The 19,462-nt window shown below is 33.3% G+C and overlaps 2 protein-coding genes across 2 annotated transcripts; both read left to right on the forward strand.

Moving 5' to 3' along the window:
* The first annotated feature begins 1,292 nt into the window (after positions 1-1,292).
* LOC105778050 (peroxisome biogenesis protein 2) lies at positions 1,293-5,809 on the forward strand. The gene is made up of 8 exons (XM_012601622.2): positions 1,293-1,591; positions 2,076-2,192; positions 2,287-2,440; positions 3,029-3,165; positions 3,251-3,351; positions 3,635-3,752; positions 4,305-4,471; positions 4,810-5,809. The coding sequence occupies exons 1-8, from the start codon at positions 1,484-1,486 to the stop codon at positions 4,937-4,939; spliced, it is 1,032 nt and encodes a 343-aa protein (XP_012457076.1). The 5' UTR covers positions 1,293-1,483; the 3' UTR covers positions 4,940-5,809.
* Positions 5,810-15,076: 9,267 nt separating this feature from the next.
* LOC105778029 (transcription factor bHLH68) lies at positions 15,077-18,397 on the forward strand. Its single transcript, XM_012601580.2, has 8 exons — positions 15,077-15,585; positions 15,695-16,061; positions 16,154-16,228; positions 16,510-16,575; positions 16,999-17,064; positions 17,286-17,342; positions 17,445-17,489; positions 17,996-18,397. The coding sequence occupies exons 1-8, from the start codon at positions 15,410-15,412 to the stop codon at positions 18,128-18,130; spliced, it is 987 nt and encodes a 328-aa protein (XP_012457034.1). The 5' UTR covers positions 15,077-15,409; the 3' UTR covers positions 18,131-18,397.
* Positions 18,398-19,462: the final 1,065 nt, after the last annotated feature.

Raw genomic sequence — 19,462 nt, forward strand, 5'->3', positions numbered from 1 at the left:
GGTTTGTTTTCTTTTGGTACTTCTTAATCAAGTGTCCTTTTGTGGTAGATTAAAGATATGATAGTTTTAAAATTGGAATAATAACATATTTAGCCCTCAATGATTGTATATTTTGTCAAATTAATTATAATTATAAAAAATTAATTCTCAACATTTACAAATTATCTCAATAATAAAATTGTTGAATCGTAATATTAGTTCCAGGCTGATGGGTCTCAAGCTCAACTTCCAAAATTACTAAAAAACAATTTTTAATAAATATATCCTATAAATATTTTCATCTTTTTCTAATTTTATATAAAATTTAAAAATTAAACCAACTCATTTTTAAACTTTTTAAAATTTAGCATCTTAACTAAAACTTTATTTGCCCTTTTATATTAATTTTTATAAATATATTTCTTATATAATTTTTTCCACTTGTGCATTCTAATTTGTAAATGTGTCATCCATACTTATTATAAAATCCATGAATAAGACGAGTATTATCGTATTATTATAAAACATAATTTACTTTTTCTTTTAAATGATAATTAATCTTTTCATATATTTATATATTCAATAAATTTTATATCACTCCACCTATAATCATTTCAAATAAATTAAAAGAAATGTGACATAATCTAAAAATATTTGACTGAAAAAAAAAACCTCTATACCTAACAAAAGAAATCTTACAAATCAAGGTGGGGATGTGTGAGCTAAGTCCACAATTTATCAGTGAGTGTTCGATCGAATCGAGTAAATTTTTTTTTGAATTAATCGAGTTTATGAGTTTTATTTTATTATTCTAATTGGATTTGAATTTTTTTTCGAATCAAATTGAGTGAAATGAAATTTGAGCCGAGTCAAATCGAGTGAAATTGTTTGAGTTAAATTAAAAAATTAAATATATCAAATTAAAATTTTGCTATAGTATAACTAATTCCATATTAGAGTATATAAATTTAAAACCATATATATTTAAAAATTTGTCGAGAAAATAATAATAAATAAAATAATTTAGTATGATAAACTTTTTAAAATATTCTTTTGAATTTTTTTAAAATTTCATAATCTTTTAAAATATAAATTTTAAAATTTTTATAAATATTTTAAATTTTAAAATTATTTTAATTTTTAAAAATTTTGGTTAGGTTCAAAATTGATATGACAAAGAGATATTTACACCAATCTATTATTCGAATTATTCAAAATATTTAAATTACAAAATTCAACTCAAATCCAAATTAATTATTCGAATTGACCTGAATACCTCGAAAAACTTTAAGTCATTTAGAAATTCAATTTTTTTCCGAGTTTTTTCGGATGCAATCGAATTTTGCCAAAACTAATCCACCTCTCAAGTCTCAAGGTTTTTAGCTGCATTTTCAGCCTAGAAAAAAAAATTGAATTAAATTACATCTTCAAGACCTCAGCAACACATAAATCTCATCAAATAAAATTCCCCCCCAAAAAAGAATCCATTTTGTAATCTCTTCAAATGATTTGTGTAAGAAGCAATCCATCCCCAGCACCACAGGAAGATGCTTGGGTTACTTCTTACCAAAGGCTAGTTCCTCACTGGCACTCTGTTTCTCTTTCTCATCAGGTAATTTTCTTTTTGTGACACTTTAATTGAAGTTGAACAGAAGAATTGATTACCCTTTGTTTATTTTCCTTTCATCTGTTTGATTAATCACACAATTGCCTGGCACAACTTCAAAGTTCAAAATATTATGTTTTAGGGTACCCTAATTTCCCTTTAATATCCATGGGTGTACTTGTTTTTATTGAAATGGTATCTGGGAATTTTCTTTTTTATGCAAGGGGAATAGTTTAAGGGTATCAAGGAATAAAATTTGCTAAAGCTGAATGGAATTGCATTGTCATGGTAAAAATTTTAATATGAACTTTTAATTCTCTGTTTATGCATATGGAAGGCTTAATAGAAAAGATTTGATCTTTATGCTTAATGGTGAATAGGTTAAAGATCAATATCCAACTGCTAGCTGGAATTCTTTTCCTGTTGATCTAATTCTGCTGTTATTTGAACCTTTGTAGATTATTTTATTTACACTTCTGCTATACTGCAGCATTCAAGTATACCGATATCAATATCTAGAGTTAATCAATTTGATGCTGCTAGATTGGATATTGAGCTGTCAGCCATGTTAAAAGAACAGCTGGTTAAAGTTTTCTCCTTGATGAAGGTATTTTTGCTATTGAAGGCATTCGTGGTGTATGGAAAATGAACTTGCGCTTTGCAATTCTCTGATCTTGTTTCTCTATTTTTTTGGGGGTTAGCCAGGAATGTTATTTCAATATGAACCAGAACTCGATGCATTCCTCGAGTTTCTCATTTGGCGGTTTTCAATTTGGGTAGATAAGCCAACTCCAGGAATTGCACTTATGAATCTGAGGTATAGAGATGAACGTGCCGTGGCATTAAGAGGAAAAGGTAAGAAGGTCTGGACTTCTCTTTCTTATTCTGCTACTTAAGAATTGGCTTTCAATTCTTTGATTTCTCTTATGTTTATCATATAGATGAAGATAGATATATCTTTGAAATTTTTATGTTATATTTTGGCACTAGAAAGGTGTCTTGCTCATGTATAAGCATTGTTACTAACCACTTTGTCTTCATATAACTCATGTGCTGTGATAACTGATTTGTTTGCTATTGAGGATTTAATTGTTTTTTGTAATAGCAGGAATTTGTTTCTTTTCCTTTTATTTCAATTGAGGTTTATGTATGATATGCCTCACATTAGTTGGCCAAACAAATCATTCTCTTGTACCTCGTCCTTTTTATTTATTTATGGTCTTGGCTTTATCAGCGACTGAATTATCAGTTATTGTATCAAAATTACATCTATTCCTTTTTGAAATAATCCCGCATTTGTCCTTATTTAACACTGTCAGTTTTGAAGAGTTCATCCTAATATCTGCATAGCACTTTACCTTGGTTAGAATTTTCTTAGCTCTCCTTTCTCTCATGCAGCCTTACCTACATCCTTAGTTTGTCTTTCTCCGTATCTTTCTGCAGTAAGAACAGGTTTGGAAGGACCTGGGCTAACTTTTGCTCAAAAGATGTGGTATTGTGTTGCTGCAGTGGGTGGTCAGTACATCTGGGCTCGTTTACAGTCATTATCTGCTTTTCGCAGATGGGGTGATTCTGAGCAGGTTCTGGTTTCTTCTTTGTGTTCTTCCCCTAGGAAGAGTTTGGACACTGTTTAAACTCAACACTGTTTTTTCCTTTCTTCTTCAGAGGCCATTGGCACGGCGAGCTTGGGGTTTGATGCAACGTATTGAAGGGCTTTACAAGGCTGCATCATTTGGCAACCTACTCATATTTCTTTATACTGGAAGGTAGGTTTCAAAGTGTTGTTTTTCATAAGAGGTAGCCTTATAAATGTTGAAGCACATGCGTATTCGAATTTCATTAATACTGTAGGAAAATAAACTCATCTTAAGTTTTCCATTTGCCATCATCACTGTGTGAAACTAATCTGGTTGTCTTGTTCTTGGTTTGGTAAATATTACCTTATTCTATCAAACATGAAACCTGATGGCTAGAGAACTTTTAGCTGGTTTGAGAAGCCTTGTTATTCTCTTCAGCAGAGTTGATCCAATTCCACTGGTTTTAATGCAGGTATAGAAACCTTATTGAAAGATCATTACAAGCGAGGCTTGTCTATGAAAGCCCTAATATGAATCGAGCTGTTAGTTTTGAGTACATGAATCGTCAGTTGGTGTGGAATGAGTTCTCGGTAATCCTTGTTAAAGCCAGCATCTCAATTCTTGTATATCTGAATGTTCAGTTTCTAGATTTTTATATGTACTCTTTATTTATAAGATGAACATTAATATTTGTCTATAGGCTAGTCTTTACCAGAGTAACAGATATCATCAAGTGAGGTGTATATTGTGGAGAAATCGACAAAATGATTAGGAAGGGATGGGAGTTTCTATTGCTGGTAAATAAGTATATATATTGAGTTCCATCAGACTTGGAAACAAAAGAAATAAGGAAAATTGGAAAATATCTTTTAGGGCTACGCTTTATTCTGAGAGTGGGGTTAAAAAACTTCACATGTATTGCCATCATGTCTCCGTTTAACTACGAATAAAGAAGTTAACACTCTGTCATTAACATATTCGGTGAAGGAGATGTCTAAGGCTTGTAATTTGCTCATGGAGTTTGTTTGCTCCAATGCCTGTATATTATAGGATCATAACCCGATTGTTTACCATTTTGAGTCTGCTCAACAATATTTCTTCTCATCTGCAATGAATGTAACTATAATACTTACATTATACAGGAGATGTTGTTGCTGCTTCTCCCTCTTCTTAACTCATCAACCGTTAAAAGTTTTCTTCACCCTTTCTCAAAGGACAAATCTTCGAGTTCTAAAGAGGATGACTCTATTTGTCCCATTTGCTGGGCAAGTCCAACACTTGTTTATCTCGCTCTCCCTTGTCAGCATCGGTAAGTTAACTGAATTCTTTCCTATCCCCGTATACACTTCTAGCTCTTTTGTTGTTATATCAGGGTGATGCTGTGAACAACACTTAACCTTGTTCCGATTTTTCATATCCTGTCTATTTACGGGGCCTAATTTTTGAAAGAAATGAAGCTCCATATTGCCCTAAATTATGAACAACTGGCTTGAAATATGTCTTATGAATTTGAGCTCCATAAAAGAATGCCATGTGCATACTGTCACGATGCATCTTGGTAATTTATCGAATGCTACTCGTAACAGCTGTTTCCATGAAATACATTTGGATTTTCGTACGTGGCTTGCTTATAAATGATATTCACAGGTATTGCTATTACTGCCTTAGAACACGCTGTGCTGCGGTTCCCTCATTCCAGTGTTCCAGATGCAGCAAGCCTGTTGTGGCGATGCAGCGGCATGGCAGTGATGTTGAACATAAAACTCAGAGTCAGTAACTTACATAGGAAAATGCGGATAAGAGCGCTGTGCCTTTTAGAAACCTGTATAACAAAAATGCCCCAATGTGGCATACAAAACATTTTTGAAATGAAGGTTTTTTCCAGAGAAAAATTGTACCCCAATTCAGTGGGGGGGGGGGGATGAATGATTCTTTGTCAACTGTGACATTAATAACGGAGGTTATTTTTTGCAGCTAGTGGAAAAGGGGGAGGCTTTTTTCATGATACATAATGTGTTTTGAAAGCATCGTTTTGATGTTGGTTAAGAATATCATATTCAAATTGCATTAAAAATTGATTAGATTTAAAGAGAGTAAAAACCCCATTGTCGTTGCTGAGATGGATAAATCTATTTACATATAAAGTAGGTTAGGTTGTAGTAGAGGATATAGGTAGCCCAGGAACTGTCATGCAAAAGGCATAGGCGGGCGTGGTAGCTGCCGTTGAACATAACAGGTCAAGGCTCACAAGCATAACAGGGCCCATATTTAGTGGCAAATTGTGTGGTTCTGGTAAAACTTTTTTTTAAGGGATAATGACATCCTGTACTTTAGCTGAACTTTAATTTCGTTTATTAATACGAGGTCAAATCATGAGCTGCTTTTGACTTATAGCTGAAGGATCTCATAGCAATTAGTCCAAAAGTTCTTTCCTTTTAAATTTAAATTAAATACAAAGCTAGTTATTGATTTCATTTTTCTTTCATCCTCTTTTCAGGTACTTAGAGTTGATTGATTGTTCTTTTTAGTAACGCCACGTGGCAGTATATAATTTTGTTAAAGTGGAGGAGATTTTTTGTCATTATCTCTTTTTTTTTTAGTGATTTAAATTTGATAAAATTTAACTCCTTTTGGGTTTTGGTTTAAACACTTGGCTCATTTTTCTTTCTTTAGTATTGTGATCAGAAATGTCTTCCGCTTTTCTTGGAACTTCGAGTTTCTAGGATTTAAGTATAATTAAGTAGTTTTATCTTTTCTCTCGTCTGTGGAGAGGCAAAAGCTTTGAGTGACCCAACCAAAACAATAAAACAGCAGTTAGATTCTTCCAAAAATAACAAAATTTATAAATTAATATAATGACAAATTTTTATTTTAATATTTTTAAAAAAGTATAATTAATCTTTTTAATAATAAAAAGAAATAAGAAAAAGACGAACCAATCTGAATCACTCCTAGATCCCTTCTTCCTATTACTCTAAATTTGCATTCAAGGGGCAGAGACCTCTCTTATGTCACCCATTGTTGGTAAACCAGTTAAATTACTAGTAATTAAATAAAAAAATTCATAACCAATTGGAAGGGTGGTCTTTTCTTAATCTTAATTTTCCATTTTTTTATTATTTTTAGTTATATACCATGAAAATAAAGTTTGGCCGACTTTTGCTTCATGGGTCAATTATAAAGTTTGATTCAACAAGTATCGACTTTAGTCTTCTAGTCATAATTCAAACCCACCACGGTTCTTTAAGATGACATTTCCATCATTTCATTAGGAAATATCAGTAACAAAAACAAAACATGTACAGTGCTTAATTACGGAAAAACAGAAAGGAACAGAATTATGGAGATATTATGTATTCTTACAAAATAGCAAAAAAACAGGTGAACATGTTCTGTTTTTGAGACAAACTTGAAAAATGGAGGAACAGAGAAAAAGTGTTGGTAAGAAGAGAATGATATAGGTGGTCCTATCTTTCTATATATCTATCAAAATGGACAAAAATAATCATCCCAGCCAGCTAGCTGGGTAGCTTCATATACTCACATTTTGTCCATTAATCCTTTGTTTTATGTGCATTTTTTTTCTCTAATTCTGTTATTCTATTCCCTTGTAAACTATCACGTACTTCAAGTCAAATTAAGTGTAGCATCCCACCCACCCTCTTTTTTACCCTTCCGGTACAATATACTTGATTATTTGGTTTCACACTCAGGTCAAGATCTTCAACACCAAGTTGTCAAATTTAATTGATAATATTAAATTATAGGAGATCTAACATAGAGTATAACGTGATAAAAAATGGATTCTCTCATGTCCTTTGCTGATGGAGGTACCGACAAAATGGGGAAGCCGCCTACGACGGGTGAGATTAGTCAGGTTGCTAAAAAGAGTAGGATGAGGGAGGATGATGCGGAGTTTGATATGATTGGTGAATTGTCCGCAAAGTGTTTCTTAGCCGTCTTTCAAGTATACGCTTCTAAACAGTGGTCAGGGCTCTGGGATAAAGGATCCTCTTGGTTTGATGATGATATTGAGTTAGAATCCCATCTATTAACTTTTTTTGTTCGAGTACGCTCATTCATTGAGAAGAGTATGGCTAGTATTATGATCTTGAAACTTCTAGGAAGGAAAATTGGTTTCAATGCTTTTATGAGTAAACTTCTTATGCTTTAGAAGCTGTCTCAAAATTTTCAGTTGGTGGATATTGAAATGGTTATGCGAAGGCTCTGTCAAGAGGTCCTTGGGTGATTTTTGGATATTATCTTACAGTTCAACCATGGAGTAGTTCATTTTGTCTAAGTATCGCTTTCCCTAGGAATGTTACCGCATGGATTCATCTTCCAAGTCTACTAGGTGGTATGTATAAGTGAAGTATGTTGGCACATAATTAAATTAATCTTGCACAAATAAATTATGAAAAGTTAGAAGAGTGAAGAGACTTGAATATGAAGAGTGAAGAGACTTGAAGATGAAAAGTTACACACATTATGAAGAGTGAAGAGACTTGAATATGAAAGGTTACACACATGCATGAATAGTCACAACTCCTAGCATTTAGTGATATAGATGAATAGTCACTTACAACTCCTATATAAAGAATTGTATGTGATGAAGATTTTTAGTGTGATTTGAAAAAAAAGTTTATTAGAAAGAATTTTATTTCTTCCATACAAAATTTATTTCTCTTCTCCATTATATTCTTTATCATTTTCTTTGTTTTATTTCTCCAAATATTAATCAATCTTCTACAAATTGGTATCAGAGCCTTGTTCGATCGAAATGAACAATTCTATTCCTCTTTCTTCCGTTCCCCAATTAACCAAAGAAAATTATGGCAAATGGAGTATCCAAATGAAGGCTCTTCTTGGATCTTTAAAAGTTTAGGAGATTGTTGAAAAAGGTTATAATGAAGTTGAGGCTGAAGAGGAGGAATGATTAACACAAGTTCAAAAAGAGAGTAAGAAAATCAAGGAAGAAAAATCAACAAGCCTTATTTTGGATATATCAAGGAGTTCAATCATATGAAGCGGCTTGGGAAAAAATAGCTTGTGCCACCACGGCAAAACAAGCATGGGAGTTTTTACAAAATTCATTCAAAGGAGATGAAAAGGTGAAAAGAGTTCGATTGCAAACTCTTCGAGGGGAGTTTGAAAGATTGCAAAAAATAGAGTCGAAATTAGTTTCTGATTACTGTTTACGGGTTTTGTCTATAGTAAACCAATTAAAAAGAAATGATGAAACTATGGATGATATTCGTGGTGTTGAAAAAATCCTCCGTTCTTTGGATTCCATATTTGACTACATTGTGGTAGCCATTGAAGAATCAAAGGACTTGAGTACCATGACTATTGATGAACTCACAGGTTCGTTGCAAGCCCATGAAGAAAGATTAAACAACAAGAAGAAGGAAGTAGATCTAGATCAAGCACTCCAGTCAAAGTTGTCTCTAAATGAGAAGAAGAGAGATTTTAAAAATCAAAGAGGGAGAGATCGTGGTCGTGGAAGAGGAAGAAATTTTAGAGGAAGAGGCTCAAATACTCGTGAAAAAGGTGAAGATGCAAGAACGGAGAATGGATGGAAAGAAGCCAACCAAAGTCAGAATTTTAGAGGATCACAAAGAGAACGTGGACGTGGAAATCAAAGAGAAAGAGGTCGTGGCTATTTTGAATGTTATCATTGTGGCAAACCTGGTCATTTGGCAAGTGAATGCTGGTATAAGAAAAAAGAGAAAAATGAAGCTAATACAGTACAAAATAATCAAGAGCAAAAGCAAGAAACTTTGTTGCTCGTATCTTATGGTGGAGAGATTTATGATGTCTGGTACATAGACAGTGGTGCTAGCAAGCATATGACAGTTAACAAAAATTTATTTTCGAAGTTCTTTGAATCTGATTGTGGAGAAGTAAAAGTAGGAGATGGCAAAGCTTACAAAGTTAGCGGTGTTGGTGAGTTGGAGTTCAAAACAAAGCAAGGAAGTGTAGAGAAAATGTCTGAAGTTTATTTTGTTCCTGGTCTTAAAAATAATCTGCTTAGCGTTGGGCATCTCTTGAAGAAGGGGTATGATATTCATATCTGTGGCATGGCTTGCTATTTGTCAAGAAAAAATCAGGTTGTTGCTAGAGTTGGAGTGGCATCAAATAATCTTTTCTCTCTCACCCTTCAAAATCAGAATATGTCTTCCTTTATTGGTGCTCATAAAGGAGTTTCAAAGTTATGGCATGATAGATATGGACATTTGAACTATGGAAATTTGGAGATGCTTTCAAGGAAGATGATGGTTAAAGGTTTACCAAAAATCGATTGGCTTGATGATGTTTGTGAAGCATGTCAGCTTGGAAAGCAACACAAAATTACTTTTCCTTCTCAATCCTCGTGGAAAGCAAGAAGACCATTGCAACTTATTCACTCGGATCTTTGTGGTCCAATGACAGTTTCATCTTTGGGAGGTAATCGTTACTTTATCTCTTTCATTGATGATTACTCAAGAAAGTTATGGGTGTATTGTGTAAAATAAAAATCAGAGGCTTTTTAGAGATTCAAAGATTTCAAGGCGTATGGAGAACTTTCTTGGTGAAAATTAACACCTTACTGGACAGATCGTGGAGGTGCATATTTTCAAAAGAATTTGAGAAATATTGTTGAGATAGTGGCATCCAAAGATGAAATGACAAATCCGCCATACACCTCAAAAAATGGTGTGTGTGAAAGAAAGAATAGAACAATTATGGAAATGGCTAGATGTCTTCTTAAGAAGAAGAGGTTATCAAGAAGATTTTGGGCTGAAGCTGTTTCCTGTGCAATTTATCTTATCAATAGATCGCCGATAAGAAGCTTGGAGAATTGCACACCACATGAGGCGTGGTATGGTACAAAACCTAGTGTTTGTCATCTTAGAGTATTTGGGAGTGTTGCTTACTCTCATACTCCAGATGCAATGAGAAGCAAGTTGGATGATAAGTCAGAGAAATGCATTTTCATTGGCTATAGTGAAAGAAGTAAGGCATACAAGTTGTACAATCTGGTGACAAAGAAGATTGTGATAAGCCGAGATGTTCGGTTTGATGAAAATTCCATGTTTGAAGATATGGAAGTTGAAAAAGAAAATTTGCCAATTTTTCCTTTTGAACTTGAAGAAAAAGAAGAAGAGGTAGTAATTGAGAATGTTGAAGATGATGCTCAAGCAAGAAATCCTCTTTCTTCCCCAAATTCTTCTTCATCCAGCCCGATCCGAAAAACGAGAAGTATTTAAGAGTTATATGATATAACTGAGGAAGTTGTGCAAAATGATGTTGTATTCTTTTCCTTCTTTGCATGAGAAGATCCAATTTCTTTTGATGATGCATATCAAGAAGATATATGGAGGAAAGCCATGAAAGAAGAGATTTGCTCAATTGAAAACAATGATACATGGGAGCTCACAGATTTGCCGCAGCACAAGAATTCAATTGGAATCAAATGGGTGTACAAGACAAAGATGAATCCGAGTGGCTCTATCAACAAGTACAAGGCAAGACTGGTTGCAAAAGGATACAAGCAAAAGGAAGGAGAAGATTTTACAGAAGTATTTGCTCCAGTTTCAAGACTTGAGACAGTTCAGTTACTTATTTCTCTTGCTGCCCAAAACAATTGGAAAATGTTCCAAAAGGACGTAAAATCTGCGTTTTTGAATGGTGTTCTCAAAGAAGAAGTCTATGTTGATCAACCACCAGGGTTTGTCAAAAAAAGGAGAAGAAGAAAAAGTTTACAAGTTGAAGAAAGCTTTGTACGGGTTGAAGCAATCACCCCGAGCTTGGTACAGCCGCATCGATTTTTATTTTCAGAAGTGTGGATTCCAGAAATGTCCATATGAGCATACTCTCTACATCAAAGACAATTCTCAAGGAAGATTCATGGTTGTAAGTCTCAACGTTGATTATCTTATTTTCACAGGAAATGATGTGAAGATGTTGAAAGAATTTCAGCACTCAATGATGGCAGAATTTAAGATGACAGATTTGGAAGAACTTCATCATTTTCTTGGCATTGAAGTTCATCAATCCGAGAAAGGAATTTTTATTTCACAAGAGAGCTACGCAAAGGAAGTTCTAAAAAGGTTCAAGATGGAAAATGCAAATCCAGTCTCTACTCCATGCATTACAGGTCTGAAGTTATCTAAAGAGGGTGAAGGAAAGCTAGCCAATTCCACCATATTCAGAAGTTTGGTTGGAAAGTTGATGTATCTGACTTCGACAAGGCCTGACATCGTATATCTTTGTCGACTTGGTGAGTAGATTCATGGAGAAACCTTACTCCAATCACTGGGAGGCTGTCAAGAGAATATTGAGATATGTGAAGGGAACCATTGATTATGGAATTTTCTATAAAGCTAATACATTAGTTGATCTCATTGGTTATACGGATAGTGATTTAGCAAGAAGCATTGATGATAACAGAAGCACTTCTGGTTATGTTTTTCACCTTGGTAGTGGTGCAGTTTCATGGAGCTCAAAGAAACAATCAGTTGTGGCGCTTTTGACTACGTGTTTGAATATATCACGCATCTTATACTGGATGTCAATTGATTTGGTTACGTGGAATTTTGGAGAGTCTTAAGCAGAAGCAGAGCAAGTCAACAATTTTGTTTTGTGACAATAGTTCTACTATTTCGGTCACAAAAGATCCAGTTCTTCATAAAAGGACAAAACACATTCGCATTCGATATCACTTCTTGAGGGAACTAGTGAATAATGGTGATGTTCAAGTTGAATATTGCAAGACGGAAGATCAGATGGCTGATATCTTCACAAAGCCGCTAAGTGGACAAGTCTTCAAGAAAATGTTGAAAGGTTGGGAGTTCAAAGCAAGTTTAATTTAAGGGAGACATTGTTGGCACATAATTAAATTAATCTTGCACAAATAAATTATGAAAAGTTAGAAGAGTAAAGAGACTTGAATATGAAGAGTGAAGAGACTTGAAGATGAAAAGTTACACACATTATGAAGAGTGAAGAGACTTGAATATGAAAGGTTACACACATGCATGAATAGTCACAACTCCTAGCATTTAGTGATATAGATGAATAGTCACTTACAACTCCTATATAAAGAGTTGTATGTGATGAAGATTTTAGTGTGATTTGAAAAAAGGTTTATTAGAAAGAATTTTATTTCTTCCATACAAAATTTATTTCTCTTCTCCATTATATTCTTTATCATTTTCTTTGTTTTATTTCTCCAAATATTAATCAATCTTCTACAAAGTATTCTAACGGCTATTGGTAACATGATTGGTAAAGCGATAAAGATTGAATATAATATTGATCAATGTGCATGGGGTTATTTTACTCGTTTGACAGTTAGCGTTAATTTGAACGAACCCTTAATAGTATCGGTTAGAATTGATGGACGATTTCAATGTGTGGAATATGAGTCTATCCCTAACATCTGTTTTGAATGCGGATGTTATGGTTATCTACGAGAAATTTGTCCTAAGGTTGGTGGTGTTAATACTGAAAAGAACCCAATTGATGTCATTGAGTCAATGGAATAATAGGGAGATGAGATGGTAGTGACGGAAAAATTTGGACCTTGGATGGTGGTTGCTAGGAAAACGCATAGACAATTTAGGAAGGATAAAAATCAAGGCAATAATCCTTGGGTGATAGCTAATAAATCGAATTTTTATGGATACACTCTTCAGGATGGCCTTGACATCCACGCTCATTGCACCAAATCTTTTAGATAAAAAACAAAGGAAGGGAATGGCTATTCACACAATTGAGGTGTGCCAATAGTCGTTGAGAAGGGTGGTTGGAGAAAGGAAAAGCATAACGATGAGAGGTTAGGCCAAAGAGTATTTATAGGTGAAGTTGGTTGCTTCCTTGGCACTAAGTCTTGACACATATCTTTGCTAGTCTTCTCATGATCGATCTCCTAGGGAACATGATAACCTTCTTAGCAAAGCAATGATGGGATTAATGAATCTACTTCATGTAAAGAAGAGGTTCAACATTTATCTTTGACAATATAAATTGAAAGCACTCCACGTATCGAGTATGTGTATGCTGACAAAGATCATGGTTGCAAGGTGCCACCCGTGGGAGTTGCGCTCAGCGAGGTGAGAGCAAGAAATAATGAAGAATCTAGCACTAGTACTAGTACTACAATTATTAATTATTTATATTCAAAATTGCTAACTGATTGCACGTCCTTAATTATGGAAACAGTATTGAAAAGTGAAGCATAAGGGTAAAGGGAAAAAGCACTATTTCTGTTTTTAGCTTACTTACATTATTACATGACTGAGAATTCTTTGCTAGGAAAAAAAAAACCCCATGCCACTGCTGCTTCATCATTCAAGCCTGCTCACCCGCAATTTTTCACGGTTTTATAAGTTTGGGGGGGGGGGGGGGTTCTTCAAAATTCCACACCTATTCAGTTAGTACATACCTGTTTTGTTTTTACCAAAGAGACCTATAAACTTTAAACTCAATCATATATATACATACACATGTGTAAATGTATTTTTTGAATAATCTAACTATAAGTTCTGCTCATATATGTTCTTTTTGACATAATACTAAGAATTAATTAGAGTCTCTCTTCAAACCATAAATAGGAGGATAATGTGCTTCAACGCACTCAAGCCCACATTCTCTTGCATTAATTGAGTTAAGACTCAATCGGCGACACGTATATACTTTTATTTTGAGTAATTTGGTTTGAAATGGCGGGCCTCCTTGATATTGGATCAGTTCTGAAATATCTCTTTTGTACAGTTTAAAGCATTGCAAATGTTGTCTTTTACTCAAAACTCAAAAGATTGTCAGTTGCCTATATATATATAACTTCTTTCTTTCCATCTTAAATTAAATAAGTTGATTCAAAGAAATTCGTCTCCTTTCATCTCTTTTAAAGATTTTTATGGTCTCGAACATTAAATCAACAATCAAATCGATGACCCTTCCTTTTCTGCATGCTTTTGCTATATGTTCCAGTGTGCACACTTTCAATTTCAAATTCATGTATCGATTAAACGAACTAGATCTAGTATGTGAAAATTCAGTGTATTTGGTCAATTTTTTAATAAAAATGGGAAAGTTAACCATGTGAGGACTAAATTGTTAAACGTTGAAAATCTGTTGATTAAATGGATACTTTATAAATGCCATTAATCCCACTATCATTTGGAAGCATGTGTATAAAGTGGTAGCTAGCAATCCCAAAATATAGAATAAGATAAAACATATAATGTTTGACGGTTCCGACAATGTATACATTAATAAGATTATTAATGTTTTAGAATGTTTGGGGGTACTTAGTTTCTCTCTCTATATGTACGTATGTATTGATTGCATAATAATTCAGAAATCATGGTAACTAATATCAAGGTATGAAACCCTGAACTAAGGGTGAAGTAAATTATTTTATTTTTATATTTTAATATGATGTTAGGATGGAAACTGAAATCAAATTTACATATTTTAAGAAATACCATCTATTACATATTAGCTTTTTCGGAATTAGATTATGGTTAAATTAGTCTTTATTTAATTAAATATATTATTAAAAATAAAAATAAAAAATAAAACCTTATTCATCAATTTATTTAAAGTGATTCGCGAATTAACGAATCTAATTTCCCTCTCCAAACCAATACTCCAATTAATTTTTAATCAAACTTATTAATTTAATCCGATTTAAACATTATTTTTTTTACAAATTACGGAACCCAACATTATATACCCTAAACCCTAGCAGCTAATTAAAGACACAAAATTAAAACAATCCCAAGGTAGAAAACACCCCAAATCAAGGAACTATGGTGGTAGAGGCCCTAATAGTTTAAGGACTGAAAATACTGCCCACTAGCTTCTTCTTTTTTTAACTACACCCCCCACTTTATAATAAAGCAAAAGCTAAGAATAAAAAAGAATACTAAATAAATGAAAGAAGAAAGAAAAGGGAAGCAAAGCTCCCAAACCCCACCCTGTATATAAAAATTCTTTCCAAGTTTCTTCACCCTCATCTGAGAAAGCAAACAAAAGGACCAAGGCACTGTTGGTAAAGCTTTTGACAAACCCCTCTTTGGTTGGGTGTTTAAACAAGGAAACTCAACGAAGTGAAAGGGTTCAAAACAAAAGGAAAAGAAGAGAGAAAGCAACTTTTTTTTTTCTCTTCTTGTGCGTGTGGGGAACTTATTTTTGAAGGATCAGAGGCATATGAAATTGAACTAAATTTTTGTTGGTTTTTTTTTTTTTGCAACAAATGATGGCAGGAAACCCTAGCTGGTGGAGCATGCATTTGCATCCACCTTCTCAACACCCTTCAACTTTGTTAACCACACCATCCCCATCCCTCTTCCCTCAATATGTTGTTGAATATTCAGCTACTTCTTTGCCTGATAACCAAGAGCTTCCTCAGTCATGTAGCCAACTACTCTCGTGAGCTTTTCTTTTTTCTCTACTTTTTGTTCATGCTTGTTATATCTTTATATGTGTTGTTTTGGTTTATCTTTCTAACAAAGGTTAATTATGTGGTTGTGGTGGGTAGGGGTGGATTCTCCGGTGAAGAAGAAAGGTTATGTCCAAGTAATTTCCAGCCAAAAAAGTTGGAAAATTGGGAAAACCAAATCCTGAATCCATCTCTGAGGGTTCCCGTAGTTGAAGTTATAAAGCAAGAGGTTACTCAACAACATAGCAACTTGTACGGTCATCATCATGCCAGTGAAGAATTTCAAGCACCTAGGCTTCCAGTTCCACCAGCTGCTTGGTCTCAAATCATGGGAACTGCAGTTTTATCCCCCAGCCCCAGGTCCTGTATCACCACTTCAAGCAGTAATATGTTAGACTTCACTTATAACAAGGCCACAGATGGGTCTATCTCTAATACTCAACCACCCGTGGACCATTCTTCTGAGGTAAACAAAGATTTTACTTATATATAATAATAATCGTAAAGAATGTTTTGATAAAATCCTGCATTTATTTGGGTTAATCTGTGTTTTGGCAGTGTAATAGCAAAGGCAGTGGTGGGGTGTTTAAGAAAGCTAGGGTTCAGACGTCTTCAAGCCAACCACCTTTGAAAGTAAACACAAGAATCTTTCTTTCTTTTTCTCTTTTAATTCTGGGTGCTTGTGCATTTGTGTTTGTCTGCCTAGAATGTTACTTGTATATATATGTCGTTCTTGATTGTCCATTTTCAAGCATGTCTTATTCTTTTAAAATATTACCAGCTACCATTTTATAAAAAATAATAAATTAAAAAGAGGGTCCAAAACAAAGCAAAAAAAAAAAAAAACAACTTTGATTAATAGTGTGTGTGTGCGTGCGCTGAATTTTATGCCCTTATGTATATGATAAATCCAGGTGAGAAAGGAGAAGCTTGGAGATAGAATAACAGCACTTCACCAGTTAGTTTCCCCATTTGGAAAGGTAATCCAAAAATCCCCTTAACCTTCTTCATCACCTACACACACCCACACTCAATAAACCAACACAAAGAATAATATATAGTACATTTTACAGAACAAGTTTTATTCTATGATAAAACCCATAAGTAGATTTCTTTCTTTTATTTTTTTATGTACTGTGTCCAGTACACTGATCAATGCCATTTTCTTTGTTTGTTTAAATTTTTTTTGCACAATTTTTAACGTTAAAAAATTGTGGTTCACTGTAGAAACCAAACTTCTAATTTTAATAATTTTTTTCATCAATACAAATTTTCTTCAAAGACAAATAAAATGATTTAATATAAAAAAAGAGAGAGATTTCTTTTTGCGTTCTGGCTTGTTGGCTTTTAACATTAAAGGGAAATCTGAGAAAGATGATTTGGGTTTGTTTTTCTTTTTGCAGACTGACACAGCATCTGTGTTGTTAGAAGCTATTGGTTATATCAGATTCCTTCAAAGTCAAATTGAGGTGATGTTTCTTCAACACTTACCCATTCATCTTTATACTCTCTGCATGCCCTATACGCCTGCTTATTGAAATCAGTGAGGAGAAAAGCAAGCATGCATCTATACTTGTATCGTTTAAAGTTTCAATAATTCATGCTTTTTCTTTTTCTAGACCATTAGTTATGGAAGTCATCAAAACAATATATGTATACATTATTCTGTTTTTCCCCATCTAAAATGCAGGCTCTTAGCTCCCCTTACTTGGGTACTGCATCACCAAACATGAGAAACCAACAATCTGTAAGTACCCATACATATCCATAAACCCACTTCCCAATGCAATTAGATATATACAATTATAGTATATGATGATATAATTAATTGATGGGTAAACTTTATTAGGGTCAAGGAGAAAGGAATTGTGCATTTCCTGAAGATGAAGGACAGGTAAACTTTATTGGATCAATCAACTCACAAAGGCAAAGGGGGATGGGATGGGATGGGATGGATGGGAAAGCACTTTTTTTTTAACTATTATTTTATCTATAAAGGAGGGCATTGAAAGAACAAGGTTCTCAGCTTTAACAACAACACATTTAAGTGAATAAAAGTTAATCAAAAGCATAATCTCTGGAACTGCATAAGTATATGTAATAATTTTTTTTTTTAAAAAGCAAGAAAAAGTGTTGAAGATAGACACAGTTCCAATGCCTTTTTTCCTTTGCCTTCTCCATATCTAATTGTTTTTAAAGGTAGCTGTTGAGAAAAGCAAAAGGGAAGGCTCCTTAACCAGAAGAGCCCTTTCTTGATATGATAATGATACCCCCCTCTCTCTCATTTGACTAATTGTTCATTTATACTGTAATTATTTATCATATTAATCCTGCATGATCATCATCATCATCACTGCTATTATTATTATATAACTTTAATTTGATAATATATAAAAACAGGAAAAGCAAGAGCCTAAGTCAAAGGACTTAAGGAGTAGAGGGCTGTGCTTGGTTCCTGTATCATGCACCCAACAAGTCGGAAGTGACAATGGTGCCGACTACTGGTCGCCGGCTTTCGGTGCGGCTTTTAATTAAGCGCACACACATATATTTTTATATGTATGTGGTAGCTAAGGTTTAAAGTATGCATTGAGTGGGATGGAATTGAATGATATAACATCATGAGCAGTCACTCTGCTGAGAATCTTAAGGCTGATTGCTCATGATGCTATTGCATTCCAAAAAGTGCCTATATTAATTGTTCCTTCTTCTTCTGCTTATTATTATTAATGTAGGATAGTTTGTACTTTAGTTTCCTTTGAACTATGACATTGCTTCATCTATATAAGAAGTTCGTTTCTATTTTTGTTCTTCTCAAAATGAAAAGAAAAAAGAAAACCTTGTTGGGGAAGCACCTTTCTTTCTTCTTGAGGAAAGAATCCCATCTCTCTTTTTTTTATATATATGGATTAAATATTCAAATGGTCCCTTAAAATAAAATTTGAAAATAAGGATAATTAAAGACATGTTAATATTTTTATTAATAAGGAGCAATTTAGTCCCTCAAAATAAACAAAGCATAAATTGAGAAAATAAGCCGTATTAATCATTTTCATTTAATAAAAGTTGATCTAACCAAATGCGGTTGTGAAAAATATGGTCACATGTAATAAAAATTGGTTGAATTTTTAAAATTTAACAACAAAAATCAACAAAATTATATAATATAATATTTATAAAAGTTCAAAAATTTCCAAAAATCGATTTTAAAAAAATATATTTAATTTCTTTAAAAGTATAAAATTCAAAAAATATATTAAAAATTAAAAATTAAATTTTAAAAATTATATAATATTAACAAAATATTTTAAAATTTTCAAAAAATTATAACAAAATTTTAAAAATTAGAAAAGAAATGTTCCAAACTTTTTATATTTATATAATATTTTTTAATTTTATTGAAATTTTCCACAATTCAACCAATGGAAGAGAAGCATCTATGATTTTTACAACTATTTTTAAATAACTTGTTCAATTGCCTTGTTTATTCTGGAAGGGACTAAGCTGCTCATGACCTAATTGCTTATTGCTATTGTTCATTTTTACTCACTTTTGAATAGTATATTAACCGGTTTAGGAGTATAAATAAACCCGCTTTATTTTTGGTTTGTATAACATTAGATGTCAATGTACATTTTCTTCAAACAATACTTAACCTAAATTTTTTCCTTTTTCCTTTGGGTGGTTTGCTTTTTCTCATTTGATTTGTCTAATGGTGTTATCATCTGTCTTGTCTTCCCTTTTCCCCCTCTCTCCCTATCAATGCTCTCTTCTTTGTTTCTCCTTTTTCATCCCACATGTATTCTTTCTTTTCAATTTGTAAATTTATTTTGTAAGTATCTATATTGTCTTCGTGGGCTGTGATGG

Source organism: Gossypium raimondii, chromosome 10 (genome assembly GCF_025698545.1).
Source record: "Gossypium raimondii isolate GPD5lz chromosome 10, ASM2569854v1, whole genome shotgun sequence".
In the NCBI taxonomy this organism is placed as follows: Eukaryota; Viridiplantae; Streptophyta; class Magnoliopsida; order Malvales; family Malvaceae; genus Gossypium; species Gossypium raimondii.